Source organism: Anabrus simplex, chromosome 5 (genome assembly GCF_040414725.1).
Source record: "Anabrus simplex isolate iqAnaSimp1 chromosome 5, ASM4041472v1, whole genome shotgun sequence".
Classification (NCBI taxonomy): domain Eukaryota; kingdom Metazoa; phylum Arthropoda; class Insecta; order Orthoptera; family Tettigoniidae; genus Anabrus; species Anabrus simplex.
Window position 1 is genome coordinate 266893279 of NC_090269.1, and position 23411 is coordinate 266916689.

Genomic DNA, 23411 nt, shown 5'->3' on the forward strand with positions numbered 1-23411 from the left:
TTCTTATCAAGTATATGTCCTAGGTAGTGAACTTGAGGTTGAAAGAAGGTACATTTAGCGAGATTCGCTCGTAGGCCATTGTCTTTCAATTTCTGGAGAAGGAGGCGTAGATTGGTTAGATGTTCCTGATGATCTTTTCCAGTAACAATAATATCATCCAGGTAGTTAGCACAACCGGGAATGGAGGCGGTGAGTTGAGCCAAATAGCGCTGAAAAATAGCCGCTGAGGATGAAACACCGAATGGGAGCCGTTGGAGCTGGAGCAGTCCGAGAGGAGTGTTGAGTGTGAGAAATTTCTTAGATTCTTCGTCTAAAAGTAGCTGGAGATATGCTTCTTTAAGATCAACTCGAGAGAAGAATTGTCCACCAGAGAGACGACGGAATAAGTCTTCTGGACGTGGAATAGGAAAGATATCTGTGTCGAGTTGTGCGTTGACTGTAGATCGAAAATCGCCACAAAGTCGAACATTACCATCAGGTTTCTTGATTACCACGAGTGGAGTAGCCCATTGACTAGAAGTAACTGGTACAACAATTCCAGTTTGTATCCATCTTTCTAATTCTTTCGTGACCTGGTCTTGAAGTGCTAGGGGTACTGGACGAGCTTTGAGGAAGCGAGGCTTAGCTCCGGATTTCAGCTGTATGTGAGCTGTATAGTCTTTGGCTGTTCCGAGCTGAGAGTCGAAGACTTCAGGAAACTGCGCTAGGAGAGCGGTAACGTCAGAAGTAGGATGCAATGTAGATACGACGTTAATGTTGTCATGTATCTGGAAACCAAATAAGTTAAATAGATCCATGCCCATAATGTTGGATGCAGTGTAGTTGTTAACTACGAGAAGAGGAATGGCCTTCTGAATTCCTTTATAACTAGCCTGAAGCTTGATTTGACCTTTGATGTCAATTTTCTTCTTGTTAAATGTCACGAGCTGGATGTCAGCTGGAGAGCATGAAGGTGAACCTAAGTTGTGGTAGGTAGTCAGGTTAATAATAGAGACAGGAGATCCAGTGTCTAATTGAAAATCGACAGATCGATCAGAGAATGAGAGAGGAATGATGATTTTGTGAGAATCCTTTGTGGGAAGAATAAGATTGATCTGATCAACTTCCATGTCTTGGCGGGGCTGTATATGCTTCCGGCGTGCTGCAGTAGTCTTAGCAGGGCGGAGCGAACTTTGACAGACAGTCTTAATGTGTCCAAGTTTATTACATCGTTCACAAGTAGCTTTGAAAAAACGACAGTCACGACGTTCATGATGCTTGAAACAACCTCGGCAGGAAGGCAGGAGTTTCGAGGTGCTCTTAGAATTGGGCTTCCGTGTAGCATTACGAGAGGGAACCTGGCGAGAATGCTTGGTGGAGAGCGCCTTATCCGTACGGTTCACTGTAGCAGAGGACTTGCGGGCCTGAGGCGAGACTTGTGCAACTTCGTGTGGAGAAGCTATGGCTGCGGCAGTCTTGGTAGTAAGCTCATAAACCGTAGCAATACGCTGGACGTCTTCTAAAGAAGGGTTACTCTGCTTGACAGCGTCAAAACGTATTTTGTCTTCAGGAGTATGTAAAATTATCATGTCCCGAATGAGAGAATCAGTGTAGGATGAACCACAACCGTCCTTGGAGCAGATGAACTGGCAGGGTTTAGCTAGACCACGCAATTCAGTTATCCATTCAGTATGTGTCTGATGGGGTTGCTTTCTGCACTGAAAAAATTTATAGCGAGCAGCCACTATGTGAGGAGCTTTGGCATAGTGTTCCGTGAGACGGGCCAAGAGCTGCGTGAAGGGTACCTCAGATAAATGTTCTTCCGGACTTAATTTACGTAGTAATTCACACGTAGCATTGCCAACCGAACTAAGAAATAGTGCGCGGCGGCGTTGATCATCTGTGACAGAATGGCAGATGAAATGCTGTTGTAAACGGGCTAAATAAACTGACCATTCTTCCTTAGCTGGATCAAAAGCAGAGAACGGAGGAATAGCTGATGGCTGTGTAGAGACAGAAATAGCTTGAATAGCCTGAAGTAATGCTGCCTGTTGTTGTTGCATAAACTGTTGTTGTTGCTGCTGTAAGGCTTGGAAGACCGTAGCAAGTTGTTCCGCAGTAGCCATTGCGAGATGCGTGCAAGAATGAGTAAGGTAAGCTGTGTGTCAGAACTGGCAGGAGTGTCGTTGTTGTTTAGCACGTCGCCGTAGAGTTGACAACTGGGCCTGTTGAATTGTAGTGTCGTGTTTACCTCGTCGCTATAGAGTTGGCGATTGGGGCTGATGACGTGTAGTTTGTTGCTTTTTACCTCGTCGCCATAGAGTTGGCAACTGGGGTCGAAGAATTGTAGGTTGTTGCTTTTTTACCTCGTCGCCATAGAGTTGTGTTGTAACCAAGGTTGAAGTTTACAAAACACACTTTTATTGCTTCACTTTATGATATTTACACAAATAACTGAAATTTATTTTGAAGCAAAAAGGAATATTGAATCTTGAGAAAAGTCTGTCTTTATACAATATGTACAGGTTTACAGTCTTTATATACACTTCTATCTTGAAAAGATAGTCTTTGTGAATTGACACGTTGATAGTCGAGAACTATCTGGCACACTAACATAAATGTCTTTGAGAGTCCTTGTTTGTTGAAGTGCCTGAATTCCTAAAAAGCAAGTTCAATTGATTGAAGAAATTCCACCTAGCGAAACTAAGGGAGCTTGCATAAATTAGGGAATGAAAATGGCTTGTAAAAGAATTACGGAACATAGGCAGTGGAAACAGGTAAGGGAGCGGTGACCAGAGGTGAAACCTCGTACTGCCAGAAATTCAGTCCACCTGGTCGAAGCACATTTTCAAGAGGAGTAGCCTCCGTGCTCGACGTAGGGTGTATTCTGGAGCTGGACACCGGGGCAAGTGGGCCATTGAGCAGGCAGGGAGCTCCTATTTATAGTACACTCGATGGTCAGGCACGCGCACTGAGGGCTGCGCGTCGAAGCTAGCAGAATGATACACAGGCGCGCGTGCAGCTGGCTGACGGAGCGAGAAGGGAGTGCCGAACATACAACACTGTGGCCTTAATTAAGATACAGCCCTGGTATTTGCCTGTGCTTTTTCATTTCTATGTAACTACTGCATCCTACATCTGCTTTAGTCAGCTTGTCATATTCGTATATTGGTCTACCCCCTACCGTTATTACCACCTACACTTCCCTATAAAACCAACGCAACAGGTCCTGGGTGTCTTAAAATGTGTCCTATCATTCTATCTCTTCTTCTGGTCAAATTTAGCCAAATTGATCTCCTTTCACTGATTTGATTCAGTATCCCTTCCTTCGTGATTCAATCTATTCTCTTTCTTTCTGAGCTAGTTATCGTCCATGTTTCACTTTCATACAGTACCAAGCTCCCGACGAAAGTCTTCAAAAACATCTTTCTAATTCTTATTAAGGTACAGCCCCAGCATTTGCCTGGTGTGAAAATGGGAAACCATGGAAAACCATCTTCAGGGCTGCCGACACTGGGATTCGAACCCACTATCTCCTGGATGCAAGCTCACAGCTGCACGCTCCTAACCGCATGGCCAACTCGCCCGGTGCTACAGTAGTTATGAACACCATTGATTATAACAACAAAATTGAAGAACGCAGTGATCCCATGTATAAGGTGCTAAAGAATGATCCTGCCAACACCATTAATAGAGTAAATTTGAAGAATCCACTTAATATGTAGGTTACTAATGCAGATTACACTTAATATATATAAATAATAGCTGTAGTATCCGTCGTTGACGGGACAATCACTTAGATGTGCATGATTACACTTTTGTCCACCCTTCATACTTTCCCCCATATTTTGAGGCACATTAGTGGGCATGCCTCCCCGTCAGCAGCTTGTTGTGACGTACTCACTTCCTTACTCCCTGTGGTGCTTTGCACTTTCATATGTTTTGTTTTCATTATTGCTGATCTTGATTTGATCTCTTCCTTCCCATATAAAAGAAAACAAAAAATTGGGGTAATATTCAAAGAATACTGACAGATGTACAAAGCCTTAAAAGCACTAATAATTATTAAATAATTTTATTGTTTCTTACGTCCCACTAATTACTTTTGAGGGTTTTCAGAGACGCCAAAGTGCCGGAATTTTGTCCTGCAGGAGTTCTTATATGTACCAGTAAATCTACCGACATGAAGCTGACGTATTTGAGCACCTTCAAATACCACTGGACTAAGCCAGAATCAATCCTGCTAAGTTGGGATCAGAAGGCCAGTGCTTCAGCCATCTGAGCCACTCAGCCAGCACCTTAAACAATAAAAAAATAAGAAAAATTTCCAGAACGGTCTTCATAGCAAGTCTCCTTACAACCTATAGAGTTAGTTACCAGCTCTTGTACTTAAAATTTCACTTGACTGCCACTGATATTTCCCTTGGTTTTGCTGTATCGGAAGAAGGTATAAAACAAAATATCACATTAAAAAAATACATAGAATTTTATGCTTTAGGCCCCTTCTGAAACACCCCCTCCTGCAGAAACTTTTTTTTTTTTTACAACATATATAGGTAAGATCATATTCAACCTTATTTCAAACTGAAATACCAAGTTTCATTAAAATCCACCAATCCATCTTCCCGTAACTGACACAGACAAACTGTACTGGGAGAATGAAGTAAATACTGTATATGTCACCCGGACAGTCTACGCTGAACCAAACAAAAGAGCTTGCCTGCTATGTTCAGAATACTTATGATTCACGCAGTTTTTATGCTTAACCATAGCGCAGCGCTGTTGCACATGAAATCACTTTACCGCCGCTACCTTACCTTCACAAACTTTACAAAAAGGAATTGTTCCATCGGTACTGAAAATCTCTTCACCGAACTCTTTCACATAATTTCTTAATTTTACACCTTCACTGCACTTCACTTTTAGCATGATGGGGTTCACTGCAGTACTAAAAGTGTGACCAGTCGGTTGAAATTTGTTGGTAGTGAAAGGGGAAGGGAGCTGTAACTGGACCTGTCAAGAATGAACTGCGCGAGAGATAACATGGAATTCCTTGTTTGCTAATTGCTTCTGAACTAAATATGTCTACTGGAGTGACATCCTGTTCAAAGGCGGAAACACACAATCGTCACATTCCGTGAGGTCACGCAATATAACCTGTCCAGAAAGATAATCATCATCATGAATAGCGTGCTGAAAAGAAAATCTCTGTTGCCAGGCTGAGTGGCTCTGGCGTGTGAGGCGCTATCCTTCTGATCTCAACTTGGCAGGTTTGATTCTGGTTCACTTCGTTGGTATTTGAAGGTGCTCTAATACATCAGCCTCATATCGATAGATTTAGTGGCATATAAAAGAACTCTTGCGTGACTAAATTTTGGTACCTCGGCATCTCTAAAAGCCGTAGAAGTAGAAATATTATTTACTAGAAAATCTCTGTTATCCCAATAGAATGTACTTCAAAGACAAGGAAATAAAAATTAAGGCATCATCAGGAAATGGCAGAAAAGCTGAAAGCACATCTGCCTCAGAATACATTCCACCATTTCTCAGAAACCGCTGAGCACTTTTTCATACAAATTCCAATCTTCTATAAATGGGCACTAAAACAAGTTCCAGTTGTGCAAAGCTGCAGGTTAAAGCTTGTTCTAGATAAATTGATATGGTCCACACTGGAAAAAGCAATAAATATTAACAACTCTTGCTTCATAAGCCTCATCATCATCATCATCATCATCATCATCATCATCTATTTTCCGCTCCAGCAAGGTGGGTGCGGGTGTTTACGAGCCTCTTCCAGTTCGTCCTGTCCATCCACAGTCGATGTTCTACCTTTTGCTGCCAATTTACATCACGTTTGGCAAGGTCTTTGAAAATTTGCTTTTCCCAACTATCACGAGGCCTCCCTCTGGGCCTCTTACCAACAACATTCCTTTCATAGTATGCTCTTGGGGTCCTAATTGGAGCCATCCTTCTCATATGTCCATACCATTGTAATCTGCTTAATTCTAAGGTTTCCAACAGGCTACTGTCCAATCCAAGTTGTTACCGAATACTTTCATTCCTGTCTTTTGGAGACATGACCGAAGGAACTTCATTTCAGTGGCCTGAAGGCAACTTTGTGCAGATCTAGTTAATGTTGCTGCTTCCAGTTCGTATGTTAGAATTGGTACAAGATATATTGAGCTTGCAAGCTTGGGGAAATGAGCCATCCCAAAGTAATTGACAAACGGAGAGGTAGAAATTTGATGCAGCTTGTATTCTATTGCCTTTTTCTTAGTTTATGGTATTATCAGAAGAAACGAAGCTCCCTAAGTATTTTAAGTTATTGATAATGTCTACTTCTTCATTTTGCACTTGCAGGTGGACTGCTTCAGGATTTCGACTCAATACTAAACCGACGTAGTTCGGCTGATGATCATTTCCATTCTTTCAAATTCTTCTTGCCAAAGATCTAGTTTAGCTTAAACTTCTGCTTCTGTCTCCCCCATAGCATAATATCACCAGCAAATACAAGTGCATTTGTTGTCTGATCCTTCATTTTCATTGCTTTTATAACCTCATCCATTATAATAATGAAGAGAAGTGGTGATAGATAACTTCCTTGTTGGACTCCGCTCTTGGTTTCAAAACAGTTTGACCTGCCTCCTTGAATCTGCACACAATTTTTTGTCTCTCGATATAGTTGTTTTACTCAAGCTATAATCTCATCTCGCACTTCTTTATGTCTCAAACGTTCCCATATGTGCTTACGTGGTACATGATCATGTGCCTTCTCAATATCCAAGAATACAACTATAACCATTCTATTCTTGTCTCAGTATTTTTCAAAGAGCATTCTTGTTGAAAAGATTGAGTCTAGCGTTGATCTGTTCACTCTAAATCCATGTTGTATTTCCTCAAGTTTAGGTTCAACAATTTTTCTGATTTTTCTCTCCAGGATGGTCTCATATATTTTTAATCTATGAGATAGAAATGAAATGGCGTATGGCTTTTTAGTGCCAGGAGTGTCCGAGGACAAGTTCGGCTCGCCAGATGCAGGTCTTTTGATTTGACTCCTGTAGGCGACCTACGCGTCGTGATGAGGATGAAATGATGATGAAGACGACACATACACCCAGCCCCCGTGCCATCGAAATTAACCAATGATGGTTAAAATTCCCGACCCTGCCGGGAATCGAACCTGGGACCCCTGTGACCAAAGGCCTGCACGCTAACCATTTAGACATGGAGGCGACCTGCACGTCATGATAAGGATGGAATGATGATGAAGACAACACACACACCCAGCCCTCGTGCCATAAAAATTAACCAATTATGGTTAAAATTCCCAGCCCTGCCGGGAATCGAACTCGAGACCCCTGTGATCAAAGGCCAGCATGCTAACCATTTAGCCATGGAGCCGGACTATGAGATAGAAGGGTTACGCCTCTTTAGTTGTTACACTTCTTTCAGTCACCTTTCTTAAATAGTGAAATAATCACTCCTTGCCTCCAGTCACTGGAGTCTTCATTTTCTTCCCAAATTTTATTTAGTACTCTGTACAACTATTGTATTCCAGGTTCATCAAGTGCTTTGATCATGAATTAAAATTATTAATGCTTTCTCGATATTTTTAGTCTTTACTTTACTTGCTGTTTAGGTACCTCTTTGAGAGACTATCAAATTGGGAACATTGGGTGGTGACCATAGGACATGTAGAAGAGTCTGCTGGCATTGCTTCCATTTATTTATGCTAGCATTCTGACTGTTGTCCTTCATATCTGACCTCTCCTAATCAACTTGAGTTCTCTTCCAACCCATACGATATTAGGTTTGTAAAACCTAGAGAGTGTTTCATTTTCATGTCCTTCATGACCCTTCCCTTTCTTCAGAGGTTTGAACTTCTTCCTCTTTTTCCTGATTTAGGTTAATAGGGGATGGTTATGTAGTTGTACTTTTCCTGAAGAAAATAATCACCATGATCACTCTGTATGCACTTGTATTATATTTTGTATTTACTTTAACAGCATTAACTCAGTGTAACATGTTTCCAGTTTGTGTTGATTACTAGTGTCACTAATCTCTTACTCTCCTTGTTTCAGGTTTGGGCTTAAGCAGGACCTAGTCATTAACTAATAAATGCCAAAAATTTCTTGCATTTTTTGCTGAACCTATCTTATCAGTGTTTCATCTGATGATTCACAGTATGTTAGGTTTGTACTTAGTCATATTATTATATGTCCTTAAATCTTGAACTGTGGTACTACGTTGTAGAGATAAATTATGTAGAGTGTGTGTGGTAACAAATCATAGCTGTTAACTAAAAAAGTGAAATGAGTACCACATTCGTTATTATTCTATGTGAATGTTTGATGTTTGATATATGGGATAATTTAATAGCTGTTAAGTTACACACAGAATAACAAATATATGTTACCTGAATGTTTCCCGACACCAAACTTGGTGAAGCACATTGTTGATAATGGCACAGCACTTTTCTAATTACCTACTGTATTTAATCGTGTACTTTATGACATTTTTGATGTGATACATAGGCAAAACCTCAGATGCTTGGACTATGCACCAATTTCACATCTATCAAAATTATTTTTATTCTGTACAACATACAAATTTAACATTTTATATCAGAGACTCTATACACAAAATCAGAATAGTATCTTACGTTAATTTTTGTGGTATTTTATGTACAATAATAGCAAGAAAATAATTTTCAAGTTAAACATGCTTTTGGAAAGGTACTCTTACCAATGGCATGTAGGCGATGTTCCTATCTGAAAAACATATGAAGAAAAATGAATTATTATTCATTGAAAAATCTGTCATTACAATGGGGCTGATGACCTTCATAATTGGTCGGCCTCTTGGGCAGCAATCAAGAAGACAGACTTGTAGCTTTACATGTTACTGCTGCCATAACTCAGAGAGCGGCTGTGTGGTTTGTGTCTCGTAGCTGTCAGCTTGCATTCAGGAGATAGTGGGTTCGAACCCCTGAAGATGGTTTTCCGTGGTTTCCGATTTTTACACCAGGCAAATGCTGGAGCCGTACCTTAATGAATGCCATGGTTCCTTCCTTCTCACTCCTAGCCCTTTCCTTCCCATCGTGCCATAAGATCTATCCACGTCGTTGCGACGTAACGCAAATTGAAAAAAAAAAAATTGCTGCCATAATCATACTTATGGGACATCCACTTTCATTTTTACATATAATCCAGACTTTTCATTAAAAAATTCCCTTGTACATTTTTTAAATGTTATTATTTTACAATTTGCTTTGTGCCGCACCGACACAGGTAGGTTTTATGGCGATGGTGGAATAGGAAAGGGCTAGGAGTGGGAAGAAGGTGACAATGGTGTTAATTATGGTACAGCTCTAACATTTACCTGGTATGAGACTGGGAAACACGAAAAACAATCTTCAGGGTTGCTAGTGGGGTTCGAACTAACAATCTCCCAAATGCAAGCTGATAGCTACGGGACCCAAACCACGCAGCTACTTGCTTGATCCTCGAACATCCCTCCATCATCTGTCATTATAGTATGCAAAATACAAGGGGTATTTTTTTAATTCAGGATTATTTGCCAGTATCTTTTGAGATCCCACATGGCTGTACTTTAGCACATGTGTACTAACTCCCAGCATTCCTTCTTTCCTGCTATCAGGTGTATGCACTTCAGACTATGTCAAGGAAATGTTTTTGTGATCGAGCCATCCACTGCACATGAAATCAGTTCAGTTATATGGTTCTTGATAGCAAGAAATGTTGCAACAGCGTAGATTCATCATTAGTTCTGTGAAGTTTACAGCCACAGTGGTATGACTGAGGGCAAGGTTCGTAAGTGGATGGGATTATTCAAGCATAATCAGGCGAGTGTGCATGATGAACCACATTCTGGTCAGCCACCTGTGATCACTGGCAGTATTCCGCATGCAGGAGACAATGAAACTCGTCAAAACTGGTGTGATCACTGATGATATTGTGCATGTAGTAGACACCAGAACTCATCAAAAGCGACCTTTTACGATTTCCACACTGGTGTTGCCAGTGCTTTGACATTTTTGACCCAGAACCGTGAGGAAGGGGATGAATTATTGGACAAACACTCATCCAATGTTTTTGGCCGGCAGTAGTTTTTCCACCCTCCCTGCATCCCCGATCTTACATCTAGTGGCTACCACCTCTTTCTGCATCTGAAGAAGTTCCTCATTGGCAAGCATTTTCACACTGATGACAAAGTGAAATGATGATCCAGAAATGGTTTTCCTCACAGGCAGCAAACTTCTGTGTGGAGGGTCAGCAAAAGCTTGTCCCACGCTACTACATATTTTTTGAAGAAGCATGGAAATTATTTGGAAAAGTAGCTGGATGTATGTAGAATGGAATTAAAGGGGAAATATCCAATAATATGTAATAGTTCTTATTTTATTGGCGAATGATCCTTAATTGAAAAATAGCCTTCATCGATAATGATAACAGTAATGGTACAGCTGTTTTAATGAGTCTATTCATCATTACTACTCAGGGAGAATCGCTACTACTGTTGTTGCACAAAATGTTATCTCCCCATTTTTTGATGCTATATTATAGAATTTATAAGGAAAACAACTTCCTTAGCACACAGTATCCATGCACAAAAGGCTGCAGAATGTTTTTTTTAAAGTTTTTAGATATCTTAATTTTTCTGAAGTGTAGATTTTTGTTTCCTTCAGTACTCTACATTACACCTGGGTACTGAAAACTTGTATTCACTGCTCTATTTCTATGTTTCTTAGTTTAATTTATTAGCACGACTTTAAACAACGTAGTAATGTTCATGTAATTCATTCATTCATCATCATAATCATTATTATTGTTGACCAACTCCAGTTGGGCGTGCTCTACGAGCCCCCTCAATCTCTGTCCATGAAATCTGAGGCTCGTTTTGTGTTTGAAAGAGATAGAATGTTGAGGTGCAGGTATCATTTGCATCAGGGTGGTTCCATTTTAAGTTGTGTCCATTATTTAGAATGGCTGGTGTGAGTTCTCATTATGGGTCATTCATAGCTAAAGAAAAGCTCCACATAATTGAAGAGGCAGAGCAAATTGGTAATTGCACTGCAGGAATAGAGTAAAATGTGGACCAGAGTTCCATACATGATTGGAGGAAATGTAAAGCTTGTCTTAAACACGGGACATTCAAACAGTAACCTCTGGGTATTTTGCAGATGAAAAGTAAAGTTTCCAGAAATCTAAACCAGGTTACGTGAATATCTGACTGAAAGGAGGCAGTTTAGATGTGCAATTATGAATGAAATGTGTCAGTTGAAAGCCATAGCAAAAGCAAGAGAGCAAAAAATTACAGGTTGTAAGGCTACCCATGGATGGCTCATGCGTGGCACCTCCTAGCCAGTTTTGAAGAAAACATTGTGAGTTTCCACAGATATGTTACTGGTTTGTACTGGAGAAATTTCGTACTTACTCTCTCATATTGCTAATATAGACCAGACGTATTTATTATACTGTAGTATTTATGGATTTCAACGTAGTACCCTTAGTCCTGTTTTCCTGATACTGATTTGGGGATGAGGTGAAATGAAATTATATGGCATGTTTTCGTGGCCAGTTGCTCTTCCTGAGGCCAGCCTCAGTTGAGGAGCTAATGAAGATGAAATGAATGATGATGAATGAAATTGTGTAAGGAGCTGGAAGGAATAGGCTATGGCCTATGAATAGGAACCTTCTCGGCACTTGCCTGGAAGTAAAAATGGGGAAACCATAAGAAAGCATTCTCAAGACAGCTGATAGTGGGGTTCATACCCCATTCCAAAATGCAGAGCTTGGCTCCGTAGCCACACACACAGCCACTCTGTTCTGTATTATTAATAGTTAACAAAACTATACAATTACAGTACAAACAAACTTTTTCAAAATTTCACTTCCTGAAATTAGGGTATGGGGATTATTCAATGGCAGGGTAATTCACATACTGTGTATACATTACTTAGTTTCATAAATTGGAGTGCACTGAGTGAAAGCTATTGAAATAATGTAGAAATAGCAGGGCTGTTGGTTGGCGTCTGCATTTCAAAATAAACCTCTGTTTATTTTTCATTGATGCATTCCTAGGTGACAGTACAGACATACTGAGATGAACTATTCAATAAAATAGTTGGTTAAAATACACAGAATAGAAGAAATATAGTTTGCTTTTTCAATTTTGACTTAAAAGACTGTGGTGCATATACTGTATTATGAGGTGGTGTAAATTACTCGAATAAATACAGTATTAGTAGGTAATTTCAACCGTTAAGGCAGTAGAAAGTTTATGAAATCAACTATACGAAGATTAGGTGGAATATGATATTTATTTATTGATAGCAGAAAGTATAACAGTATGACAACATTTCTAGATGATTCATTATTAATATCACATTCCACCTTGACTTCTTAATATATAATAAATGTTACAAATATACTTATTTGATGTATATAATATTAATTGTACTGTTCGTATATGACAAATGAGGGTATGGAGAATTGTGAGTTCTTGGTAATTACATATTGTTAAGACACCAAACCTCAGAATGGGACCTGGATGTCAATCTGTGTATTTTATAGTACACCCATTTATTATTTGTGTCAGAAACTGACATTGGAATTTATGGTAGACACTTATGATAATTAATGTGAGTAATGTTTAATCTTGCACAAAAGAAGGAGAAGAAAAAACTAGTTTTAAAATGAAGAGATCCAGAGAATTTGTGGAGAAATGTAGGGTCAAGCCAGAGATGTTTGGAGTGTATGCAAATCACATTCAAACAGAAGTAACCTTGGGATATCAGTTGATCTGTTAACTACCTCTGAGTATCTTAGAATATAGTCTATTTAGTTTTAATTTGAATGCATCACATGGATGTAGTTTATATTGTTAACTTTCAAGTTATTGGATAAGGAACTACAGACCAATTACTGTATGTACTGCCCCGATTTACCCAGTCTAACTCAGCGAGCATACGAGAGATCCCATGGTGGACCATTCATTTGCTAGCTGTCCCAATTCTAGAGGCATTTAAAGGGCAAGGGTTGATGACAACAACAACAACATCAAAAATTATAACAGGCTTGTCATTTAAAAAAAATATGCACAAAACAAAAACCATGATTTAACAAAAATTGTCTCTTGCTAGGCATTGCTTGAATGACTCGCAAATTTACAAGTTCAGAAAAAGTATGTTTTTACAAAATTAAATTACGGATTTTTGATGACGATAACGTATCTGGGATATTCTGCAAGGAAAAGTAAAATAATAAAATTAGCCGCACATTGCGGCTGCACAAAAATAAATAAATGGAAGAACCTCCTTCCTATTCCTTGTATAATTGATCTATCTTAATAAATTATCCCACAAATAGTCATTTCAACGTCTTTAAACATAATACCAGCTGCATTACTTTGCAAGAGGATTAACTGTCAAACTTTGTACACATGATCAATGACCATGCTATCCATAAACATATTTTGTACACTATATTTCAGTAGAAACACATGTGTTTATGTTGTCGATGATTTTCTAGGCATAGTTGACATCGTCTAAGCATCATAATAAATGTTCTTTAAATGAATACTTTCAGCTGACTCAGGTTTCTGATTAACAAACTAAGTCATATATATCCTTTAAAAAAATTAATATCTGAATATTTGAGTCAACTATGACTTTAAATAAGCCTTATAAGACGTTCATTATATTTACATTATACCAGTAATAATTTCCTTTAATGGTACTTGCTCATTTTTAGAAATTTTTTCGATCTTATTCAGTTCAAACTAATTCACTTAATAGATGGATTGATCCTGTCACTAATCTTTGCCTTAAGAAATAAGCAAACAATCCTCAATAAAAGAACAAAAGCACTGACAACGCTGGAATAATCTGGCACTCCGTGATGAACACGAGGTCAGATTAGGAACCACATTTCAAATAAATGTCAATGAAAAATATTTCTAACTACAACCACATTCATTCCATGTACTCAGGGTACTCGAAATTTATTTACAAAGTTATATTTGAATCCTAGGTTTTATTTTTATCCTGAATGTTATGGGGAAAAGAAAGTTTGATTGCGTCGACTGATGACCTATTAAATTCTGTACTTCCAACAACTGACGTATGACTTGTGATTAAACATGAATCATCACTTGATTGAATCTTCCTCTGACATTACGACGACGATGTATTCCAAAATCATTTTATCATTCAGAAGAGTGGGTAGAGATAGTAAATATGCAAAATACCTGGGTTAAAATTGACTCTACCACGTGGTCATTGAGTGACTAGAAAATTTATTATTATTCTTCAAATGCTGTAAAACTTTTCAACGTGTGCTCCACTTTCATCGGAACGCATTGTATCACATTACTAATGCTTCCCAAAATTATACATTTATCCGCAGGCATACCATTTTCCAGGTAAATATTTCTACAGCTGACCACAACTTCATTTTATTCTATATGAGCAAATCTACTTTCATTTATCACTCACGACCTTTATGTCTCATTTTAACCCGATCTCTAATTACTTTTATTGTTATTCTTGATTTTTAGATCTACCATTGATGTCTGAAATACATATTACTAGAAGAAGACACAATTTGCAATATCGCATAACAGTGCAGTGAATGAAGCACAACTACTCCGTCCTAGAATTTATCCCACAATGTCTCATGAAATTCATGAATGATCCTTTAAATTCTCATTTATCCTGGAGGGCAATAAATTATTAAACTCTTATTTTTGGAGATTACACTGGGATGGTAACATTTCAGAAGACAAACTACCGTACTTCTAGTCTAATATTCATTAAAGTGCACTCATGTTTAATGATGAAACTAGATTCCCGTTTGTGGTCTGCTAAGTTCCTTGCACTTTCATGTTCTTCCCTTTGATGTGGGCAGCGCTTACATGTTTAGTGTAACATGTTTGCAGTTAGCATTGAATCCCATGCTGATTGAAATGGTCCTCTTGGTATTAAAGATGACATTATTAAGGTTGGTACAGTCTTTCAGTCCTTGGTCTGCATTCTCTTCTAGATGATTTTAGCTGAAACGGACAAATGAGAATTGCAGCAAGTTCATGCCAGACTAGAATAAATATTTCATGCCTCAAGCGAAACTTAACTTGGCTCTCTCTACGATGAATAGTTTAAGAATATCTGCAATATAGGGAAGTTTTGGATGATATCACTAGGGTTAAATATCATGTGGTCTGGAGGCGTGGCTCTTAGATGCATTACGATTGGCATTTTCACTACATACTTGCTTCACATAATTGGTTCACTTTGCTTCAGAAAATGCTCCAACATCGCGCACACTCGGTAGAAACAAATTTAGTCTTGAGCGGTGACAAGCATATCACGTGACCTTGCACACACTTTTACTGCATTGGGTTGGAATAAAAATAAAGAATGATGACGACGACTTGAGCTCGCTACAACACCTGGCTGAATAAAATTCAGAATCTGTTCCCACTAATATCGTCAAAATAACACCTACCATAAGAATGACACCGGCTATTAGAAAAAACATAATTATATACATGGAAGGCACAATTTTGATGGGGAAAGTACCTTGAAAGTTTAATTCTCTTAGGATGCATCACCTAGAATTTCTGACATAAAATTGGAAGGTTGTGGATTTGGATCTCACTGGTGTCTGGTTGGCCATTTTTGTTCTGTGATTAACATCTCTTTGATGCATACTGTATGTACTGAACATGACCTAATATGTTGGAAGTTCATGTCAAGTACAATGCGGTTGTGAAAATTAAATGTTCATTGAAAAAATAAGTTAGTTTTGTTCTCTGAATCAACTTGGTTGCAAATTCTCCTAGTTTCTCTGTGTATTACTGCGACTTCTTCACAGAAGTACAGTACAAAACTGAATTAAGAAATCACTATGGTTGACAGTTTTATTCTACTTATATCCCACTAATTACTTGCCAGCACAAAAACTGAAAATGAATCATAACTACTCTACATTGTGCATTGCAATAAGAGTGGGGTGATTAACGGTACACTATTTACAGCCCATTTGGTTCAGGGATCTTTTGTAATATTCTGTAGCACAAAAAGAGAAAGTATTCTTCCAAGAATATTGGAATTTTTGAGAGTCTTTGATAAAGGAAGTCACCAAGAGTGGGGTTAATGTTTCCTAGAAGATTGAATAATGTCTTGCTTGGTATCATCATTCCAATATTGAAAATGATTTGATAGAGTATAGTAGCAAATTTGCTTAAATTGTTCTGTTTTCATCAGGTTATTTATGCAAGTGATATTTAAAAATGGTTCATTCTGAAATTTATTTTCTATTTTTACAAATTTTCAGTATGTAGGAGGTCTGGTTTAGGCAGGTTTTACTGTATTTTGTTTGAAATTCAAGTTGCAAAAATGAGGTCAACCTGTATGGAAGAATAAACTATAATCTCAAGATATTGAGGACATTTTTCTGGGAAGTGCAAGTTTCTAGTAGAATGATGGGGATTTCTTTGGTCAGTTTGTTTTTATTTCTTGTATGGAATGCTGGTCATTCAATACAATCCTACCAAGAATCTACTGTAGTAAGGACAAATTGCTGATCATTATTAAATACTAATGAAAGAAGATATTCATCATGAATACAAATATTTGTGACAGTTTTGAGAAAATGTTATATAGAATTATTATTACATATTTTTTTAGACACTATAATGTTTATAGTAAGGCACATTACTTCTAATGATGTAATAGTTAGTTTTAGTTAAGTCCTATGAGAAGCGTTTTATGAATATCCTTTACCATGAGTGGAAGCATTTGTGGTAACTGTAGAAAGGGGAAGGTGACCAGCAAGAGTTAGAAGGTGAATGGTTAAGTTCTTAAGATCTGATATGTATTGTGTACAAATTAAGATAATTGATCACCGTCATCATTTATAAAAGTTGAAGTCATGCATTTTCCTTTCCTGCAGGTACTTAATTTGATTTTTTGTAGAAACCAGTAATATTCTTGGAGGACTTTTGTTTCTTTTTAAGACACTTCTTTGTTTTGGTTTTACATTGCACTGACTCAGGCAGGTCTTATAGTGTTAATGGGATAGGACAGTGCTTGGACTGAGAAGGAAATGACCGTGGTCTTAATGATGGTACAGCCCCAGTATTTACCTGTTAAAAATGGGAAACCATTGAATACCGTCTTCAGGGCTGCTGACAGTGGAGTTTGAACCTGCTGTCTCCTGAATGCAAGTTCACAGCTCTTATCATCATCACCACCACCACCACCACCACCACCACCACCACCATAATCATGTCTGAGTCGTTGGCTGAACAGTCAGCGTACTGGCCTTCGGTTCAGAGGGTCCCGGGTTCGATTTCCGGCCGGGTCGGGGATTTTAACCTTAATTGGTTAACTCCAATGGCACGGGGGCTGGGTGTGTGTGTTGTCTTCATCATTTCATCCTCATAACGATGCGCGAGTCGCCTACAGGCGTCAAATAGAAAGACCTGCACCTGGCGAGCCGAACCCGTCCTGGGATATCCCGGCACTAAAAGCCATATGACATTTCATTTTACTATCATCATCATTCCCCTTTTCTGGCTGACACTGGAAAAGTTCACAGCTATGTGATCCAAACTGTGTAGCCAACTCACTTGGTCCTTTGCTTTTACAGCTTGTAGTTTCTTGGGATAATGCCATTTTTTAAAGAGTTTGTTATAAGTAGTAGTAATAATAATAATAATAATAATAATAATAATAATAATAATAATAATAATAATAATCTTAAACCATCTCCAGTTGTCCAAGTGTGGTGTACGAGCACCCTCCATCTCATTGTGTCTTGTACTACTTTTCCACTAACTTGTCCCAATCATGTCTTTCCTGCAGTACATCTTTCTTCACTAAATCAAGCTGCTTTCTTTTCAGTCTTCCCACAGGTAGACTTCCTTTCACCTCTTTTTCAAATTCCCTAATTGCAGTTCTGTTTGCTGGCATCCTCTTTATGTGTCCCAACCGCTTAAGTCTCGATTCCTGGATCTTGCTGAGGAGAGAATCTTTGTTTCCACTTCTTTATTCTTCTCATTCCTGGTCTTGTCCTTCTGTACCATGATGTGAAAGGACTTCATTTCAGCTGCCTGGAGTTTAGATTTATTCCTATTGGTCATTGTGGTGATTTCAAGGCTGTATGTAAGAATCAATAGAGTGTCATCTTTGTTTTCAGAGGTGCATGTTCATCTCACAGCAGCACCTTACTTGATGATAGAATTGTGTTACCTTGTTGATTTGGTTGTTCACCTCATGTTTTGCCAGGTTTTCTTTTGAGACAATGTTACCCAAGTACTTGAAATCTGGAATTCTGTCCAGCTTTGCTTCATTAAGCCTGACAGTTAGTTTGTCTCCTTCTTCTTCTGTCTGCACTGCCATCACCATTGTCCTTGAGTTGCTGATAACCAAAACACGACCAAATTAAAAAACGCCATCATTTATTGATAAAATACTTCCAACTGATGTTGAATGATGATGATAATAATAATAATAATAATAATGATAATAATGATACCCATTATAAATGGAAATTACAATGGATAATTTATCTTGGGCTTCTAAATAGCCCTATAATTTAGTTTTATACCACCATAAAACTGTTCATGAATACATTTTTGTATTATTATTATCATCATCATCATCATTTATTTTTCTAATTTGTTAATAATTTGGCATCCCAGAGTGTATATGTAAATATTTGCTGTAAGTGTCAACAAAAATATTTATCATAGGATATAAATTAATCACATGATCTGCATCAGTACTGTACAACAAAGTACTTTTTTAAAAGACTGGTTTCATTGAGTACAAACATTTACTAATTAATGAGTAGCACAACTATTTCAAGTTATTTTCTTGTAAGAAATATAAACTCGATACTTGTTTTATGAACTGATCTTTTAGAACGGGTTAAGATGATGAAATTATTATCCATGTGATCTCTCCATTTGTGTGTATTGGTTATTATTTTTGAAACCGGAATCCAAAGATTATTTATAATTCTATTTGCTCTACAAAGAGAATATTGGTTTGATAATATAATTATTTATTTTGATTGTATTGAACTCTTAATTAATTTTATGTACAAAACTATTTATTTAGAAAGGAAGGCCAAGAGATACTGACAGATCATAATAGAAGAGGGCTATTTCTGGATGGAAGTTTGAAGTGTAAGAGGAAGTTATTTGCTGAGAGCTTTTACTTAAGCCTTGATGTAGTAAGAAAGGAGGCCTTCATCCATTAAACATTTTTGGATTTACAGTTAGTATATATGGATTATTTTCATGTAAATAATCATAAAGTATGGATTTTTAAAGTGAAGGGATTAAAAAATATTGAAAGGTTATGACTGAAGAAATCTTTAATAAAACTGTTATGTATGGAAATTGAACTTCAAAGATTAATGATGAATATTGCCACTAGCAGGAGTGAAATTCTGCTCTACTATGAAATGTCTTAAAAATAAAATATGGATTTTTAAAGTGAAGGGATAAAAAATATTGAAAGGTTATGACTGAAGAAACTGAATGTAAATCTTTAATAAAACAGTTATGTATGGAAATTGAACTTCAAAGATTAATGATGAATTATTTCCACTAGCAGGAGTGAAATTCTGCTCTACTATGAAATGTCTTAAAAATATGTACATTCGTGCTAATGGATGTAATCTATGAACATGTAAAAGGTTTTGATGATATCTGTATCTACAGTAAATGGTCTTATGGGCATAGCATCAAAATTTAATGCAATAAAATTTATTGTTATTTATTGTATGGCTGTAAGTGCTGGCAGTGTTGGGTTAAATGTTTGGTTTGCCTGGCACAGGTCTGTTTGGCAACCTACAAGTCTAGATGTGAGATGATGATAGGCTTGGATAATTATTTGCTTAAATATTTATTATTTAACTAAATATGTTATTTATTTACATATTTTTACTGTTTTATAATGAAATAAATATTCTGGCTTATTTACCCATAAGTACATATTTCGTATTTTCGGCGGTATGTTCTACTACTGATGTCCCCTACCCACATTTTTGATCCTTGGCAATTCTAGCTATTGGCTTCCCTGTTTCTTCAGTTCACTGTGTCTTTGTATTGCATTTCAAGACAGGAATTTCCTGGTTGTTAAGGACAGCAGGGGTCTGGAGCTGTCAAAGTCTCATTAAGCCTTCTTTACTCCTCCACTAGTCCATACCTTAACAACAGATTTTATCTGAAATTGCAGTCGTCTGCCAAACTTCTTTTTTTTTTTTTTTTTTTTGCTAGGGGCTTTACGTCGCACCGACACAGATAGGTCTTATGGCGACGATGGGATAGGAAAGGCCTAGGAGTTGGAAGGAAGCGGCCGTGGCCTTAATTAAGGTACAGCCCCAGCATTTGCCTGGTGTGAAAATGGGAAACCACGGAAAACCATCTTCAGGGCTGCCGATAGTGGGATTCGAACCTACTATCTCCCGGATGCAAGCCAAACTTCTAAGACATAGACTAACAGTGGGGAGTTCTTTTTTCGATGAATCAGATGGATCCCAAAAGTATGCTTTGAACTGTTTTGTGAGGAAGTTTGGAGACATTTTAAAACTACGGAGCTGTACTGTTGTGCAACTTTTGTGAGAAACCTATAGCTGCTGACTTGCATTCACAAGTTACACAACATGTTGCAACAGCAATACACATGAAATTTGCTTTGTTAAAGAAGCCAATACAATGTTTGCTTCCCAAAATACAAGATAAGAGGCCTGGTGCAGCAAACTACCAGTTCTCACAAGATATTTGTCAAACATTTCTTGTGGCTGATATACCTCTTAACAAACGGCAGCATCACTTGCTGCATGAAACATTAGAGAAGTACGTCAAACTTCCTCTATCTGATGAGTCAACACTGTGTAAGTATACTCTGAGGCAGTACACAGTACTTTTAAAGACACCACTCAAACTTGTTCATTGATGTCCTACCACGCCATCTCTCCACTGACAGCTCGGAACATACCACTTAAAGTCAAAGAAATATTAATGTTTATTTAATATTACCTATTCAATTCACAAAGAATAATTTTAATTAAGAATTAAATTTTATGAAGGAAATGATAGGGACATGTTTTGCCTTTTTTTTTTAAAGGGCATCAACCTTAGTCTCAAACCTGAAAATAATAAATCAGGATCCTGATTGCTCTTAATTTTAGTTTTTTAGGATAAATTACAAATTATAAAAGTGTGGATGATGTAGGTATATGCATCAAAAAATGAGTGAGAGGGATGACAGTAGTTAAGATATTCTTATATTTATAAAGCCTTACAAACAGTCCTAATTTATGTACTTTTATGAATGTCTTTGTCTATAAATGTGGTAACAAGTTGCATATTATCAGTTCTACAAGAACACAATTATTGCTGCGTCGAATCTTGTTAAACGGAGCCCTGTATTGGTTGAAGGCGTAAGAAATAAGTTTGGAGCCTAAAAATGTTACTGAATTACTCCAAGTGGAATTTAAATAAATTTTTAAGCTAGTTTGTAGTTAATCTTTTATGACGAGACAATTCTGCCGCTCTCCCAAATTACGCTGTAGGAGCGAGGGAAATGCTTCATAGTAAGTAGCCACAACTATAACGTTCTGTGAGAACACAGTTAATTCTACTTTTACCGGGAGGTACACTTCAACGCCGTGCATTCAAAACTAGCGCCTAAATGAACTCCCCTATTGGTAAAACAGTGAAACTGAAAACTACTCCTTTAATCAGAAGAGGTCACCACTAAAATATTGAGTAATTTTGTTATTGTGCAGTTTCCTAAACTGAGTGAATTTCTACTTGTTTTGTTTGCCATTCACCAAGAAGTTTGGACATTCTCCCATAGATGACACTACTAAAAAACTATGATCACGCACCCTGGTCCAAAGTGTAAGAAGTCATAATTTAAAGAAGTTTTGTATTTATAGGTTGTTGTATCTGAATGATGTTCATTTATTTTTGGGTTGGCAATATTTCCTTTTATTTCCGCCTGTTGTGAATCTAGCCAATCCCTAATTTCTGTAATTAATTTTCCACCTATCTCGAACCTTCCCTGAGGGTTTATAAACTGCGGATTTTCATGTTTCTTGGCCAATTGATCGTCATCTTTTGAGTGTGTGTGTCAAAGCAGAAGGCGGGCGACCTCTTTTCATCAGTCAGCAGTACACCTACAAGGTAATGGCCACATAACATCTTTTTTCTTGCTAACTCCGCAGTTTAACCCAAGGGAAAGGTCCGAATCGTAAACTGTGTAACCTACCTTTCAAAAACTGTAACTTCTGCCGGCTAATGTAAAAACTTCATTAATCTTAAACTGTAAATCGGGGATAGAGAGTGATGTACCCTCTTGAGCTCCCCTTCATCTTGGTTTGAGGCGACTACGTTTTTATAACTGTTTTTCATTCTGTAATTTGGTAATATAATAATTCTATATGAGTCACCTCAGTAGTTTGGGAATAGCCCCCGTTTCATCGGCCTAGAGCCCCTTAGTTTTTTTTGGAGTTCATATCTAGGAGTGCAAGTAGACGCCTCCATTCATTTTTGTGTTCGGGCCACTAATTTAACCTGTTATTCTTATTCCACGAAGGCCCAGTAGGTTGGGTATTTAATACCCCTGTAAAAGTAAGTTCAATTTTGTAAATGGTGGGTTGAGAGACCAGAGAGTGATATAGTGTTGCCTTGAGGAGGCAGTAAGAAACTGAGAGCCTGCTAGCTCTTTTTCAAATTCTGTGATTGTAATGAGTGCCTCTGGAAGGCTAGATATTGTATTTTGGGAGCAAGTGCTCTTGAATTAGGGGATTTCTGCCCCTCATTAAATAATACCTCTTACTTTTGTAAAATTGTAAAACTAGGGGTTTAAAGCACAAAGTGTTAAGGTTCTGAATCTTGGACTTTTTCGCAATCTTGTTTAATGATTGCTACTTGTACCTGTAATATTGTTATGAAAAATTGTTAAGTTCTAAGTTCTGAAAATATAACCTTCAGTTTAAGTTTATTATTATTTATTTATTAAAAATTCTACATTTTTACTGAATGAACAAGAACAGCAAAAACTAATCCTGTTGAACCCTAATACTCCCACAGCAAGAGCTTTACCTAAATTACATAAGAAAGATACACCCATACGTCCAATCATCAATTGCAGAAATAGTCTGACATATAAAACCTCAAAATATATCCACAACTTTCTCAAAAGACATTACATTTTTAACAATAAATCCCCAATAAAATATTTTGATATTACTAATATATATTCTAACGTACCAGTCAAAGAAACTGTAAATATTAACAAAGACAATCTCGCAAGCTTGAATTAGAAGACTTCTTAAGAATCCTAAACTTTGTTCTAAAAAACAACTATTTTACTTTTAATGGTA

At 37.5% G+C, this 23411-nt stretch overlaps 1 protein-coding gene and 1 long non-coding RNA gene across 2 annotated transcripts in view; both read left to right on the top strand.

Annotated features, from left to right (window-relative positions):
• Gbeta5 (guanine nucleotide-binding protein subunit beta-5) overlaps positions 1 to 8133 on the top strand; it is a 108744-nt gene extending 100611 nt beyond the window's left edge. The window contains exon 10 of the mRNA XM_067147382.2: positions 8061 to 8133. Coding sequence (XP_067003483.1) covers positions 8061 to 8072 — 12 coding nt within the window. The 3' untranslated portion in view covers positions 8073 to 8133. The remainder of the gene's footprint in view (positions 1 to 8060) is intronic.
• A 248-nt stretch (positions 8134 to 8381) lies between these two features.
• On the top strand, positions 8382 to 20005 carry LOC136873978 (uncharacterized). The gene is made up of 2 exons (XR_010860206.2): positions 8382 to 19369; positions 19535 to 20005. It is a non-coding gene; the product is annotated as an uncharacterized lncRNA (long non-coding RNA).
• Positions 20006 to 23411: the final 3406 nt, after the last annotated feature.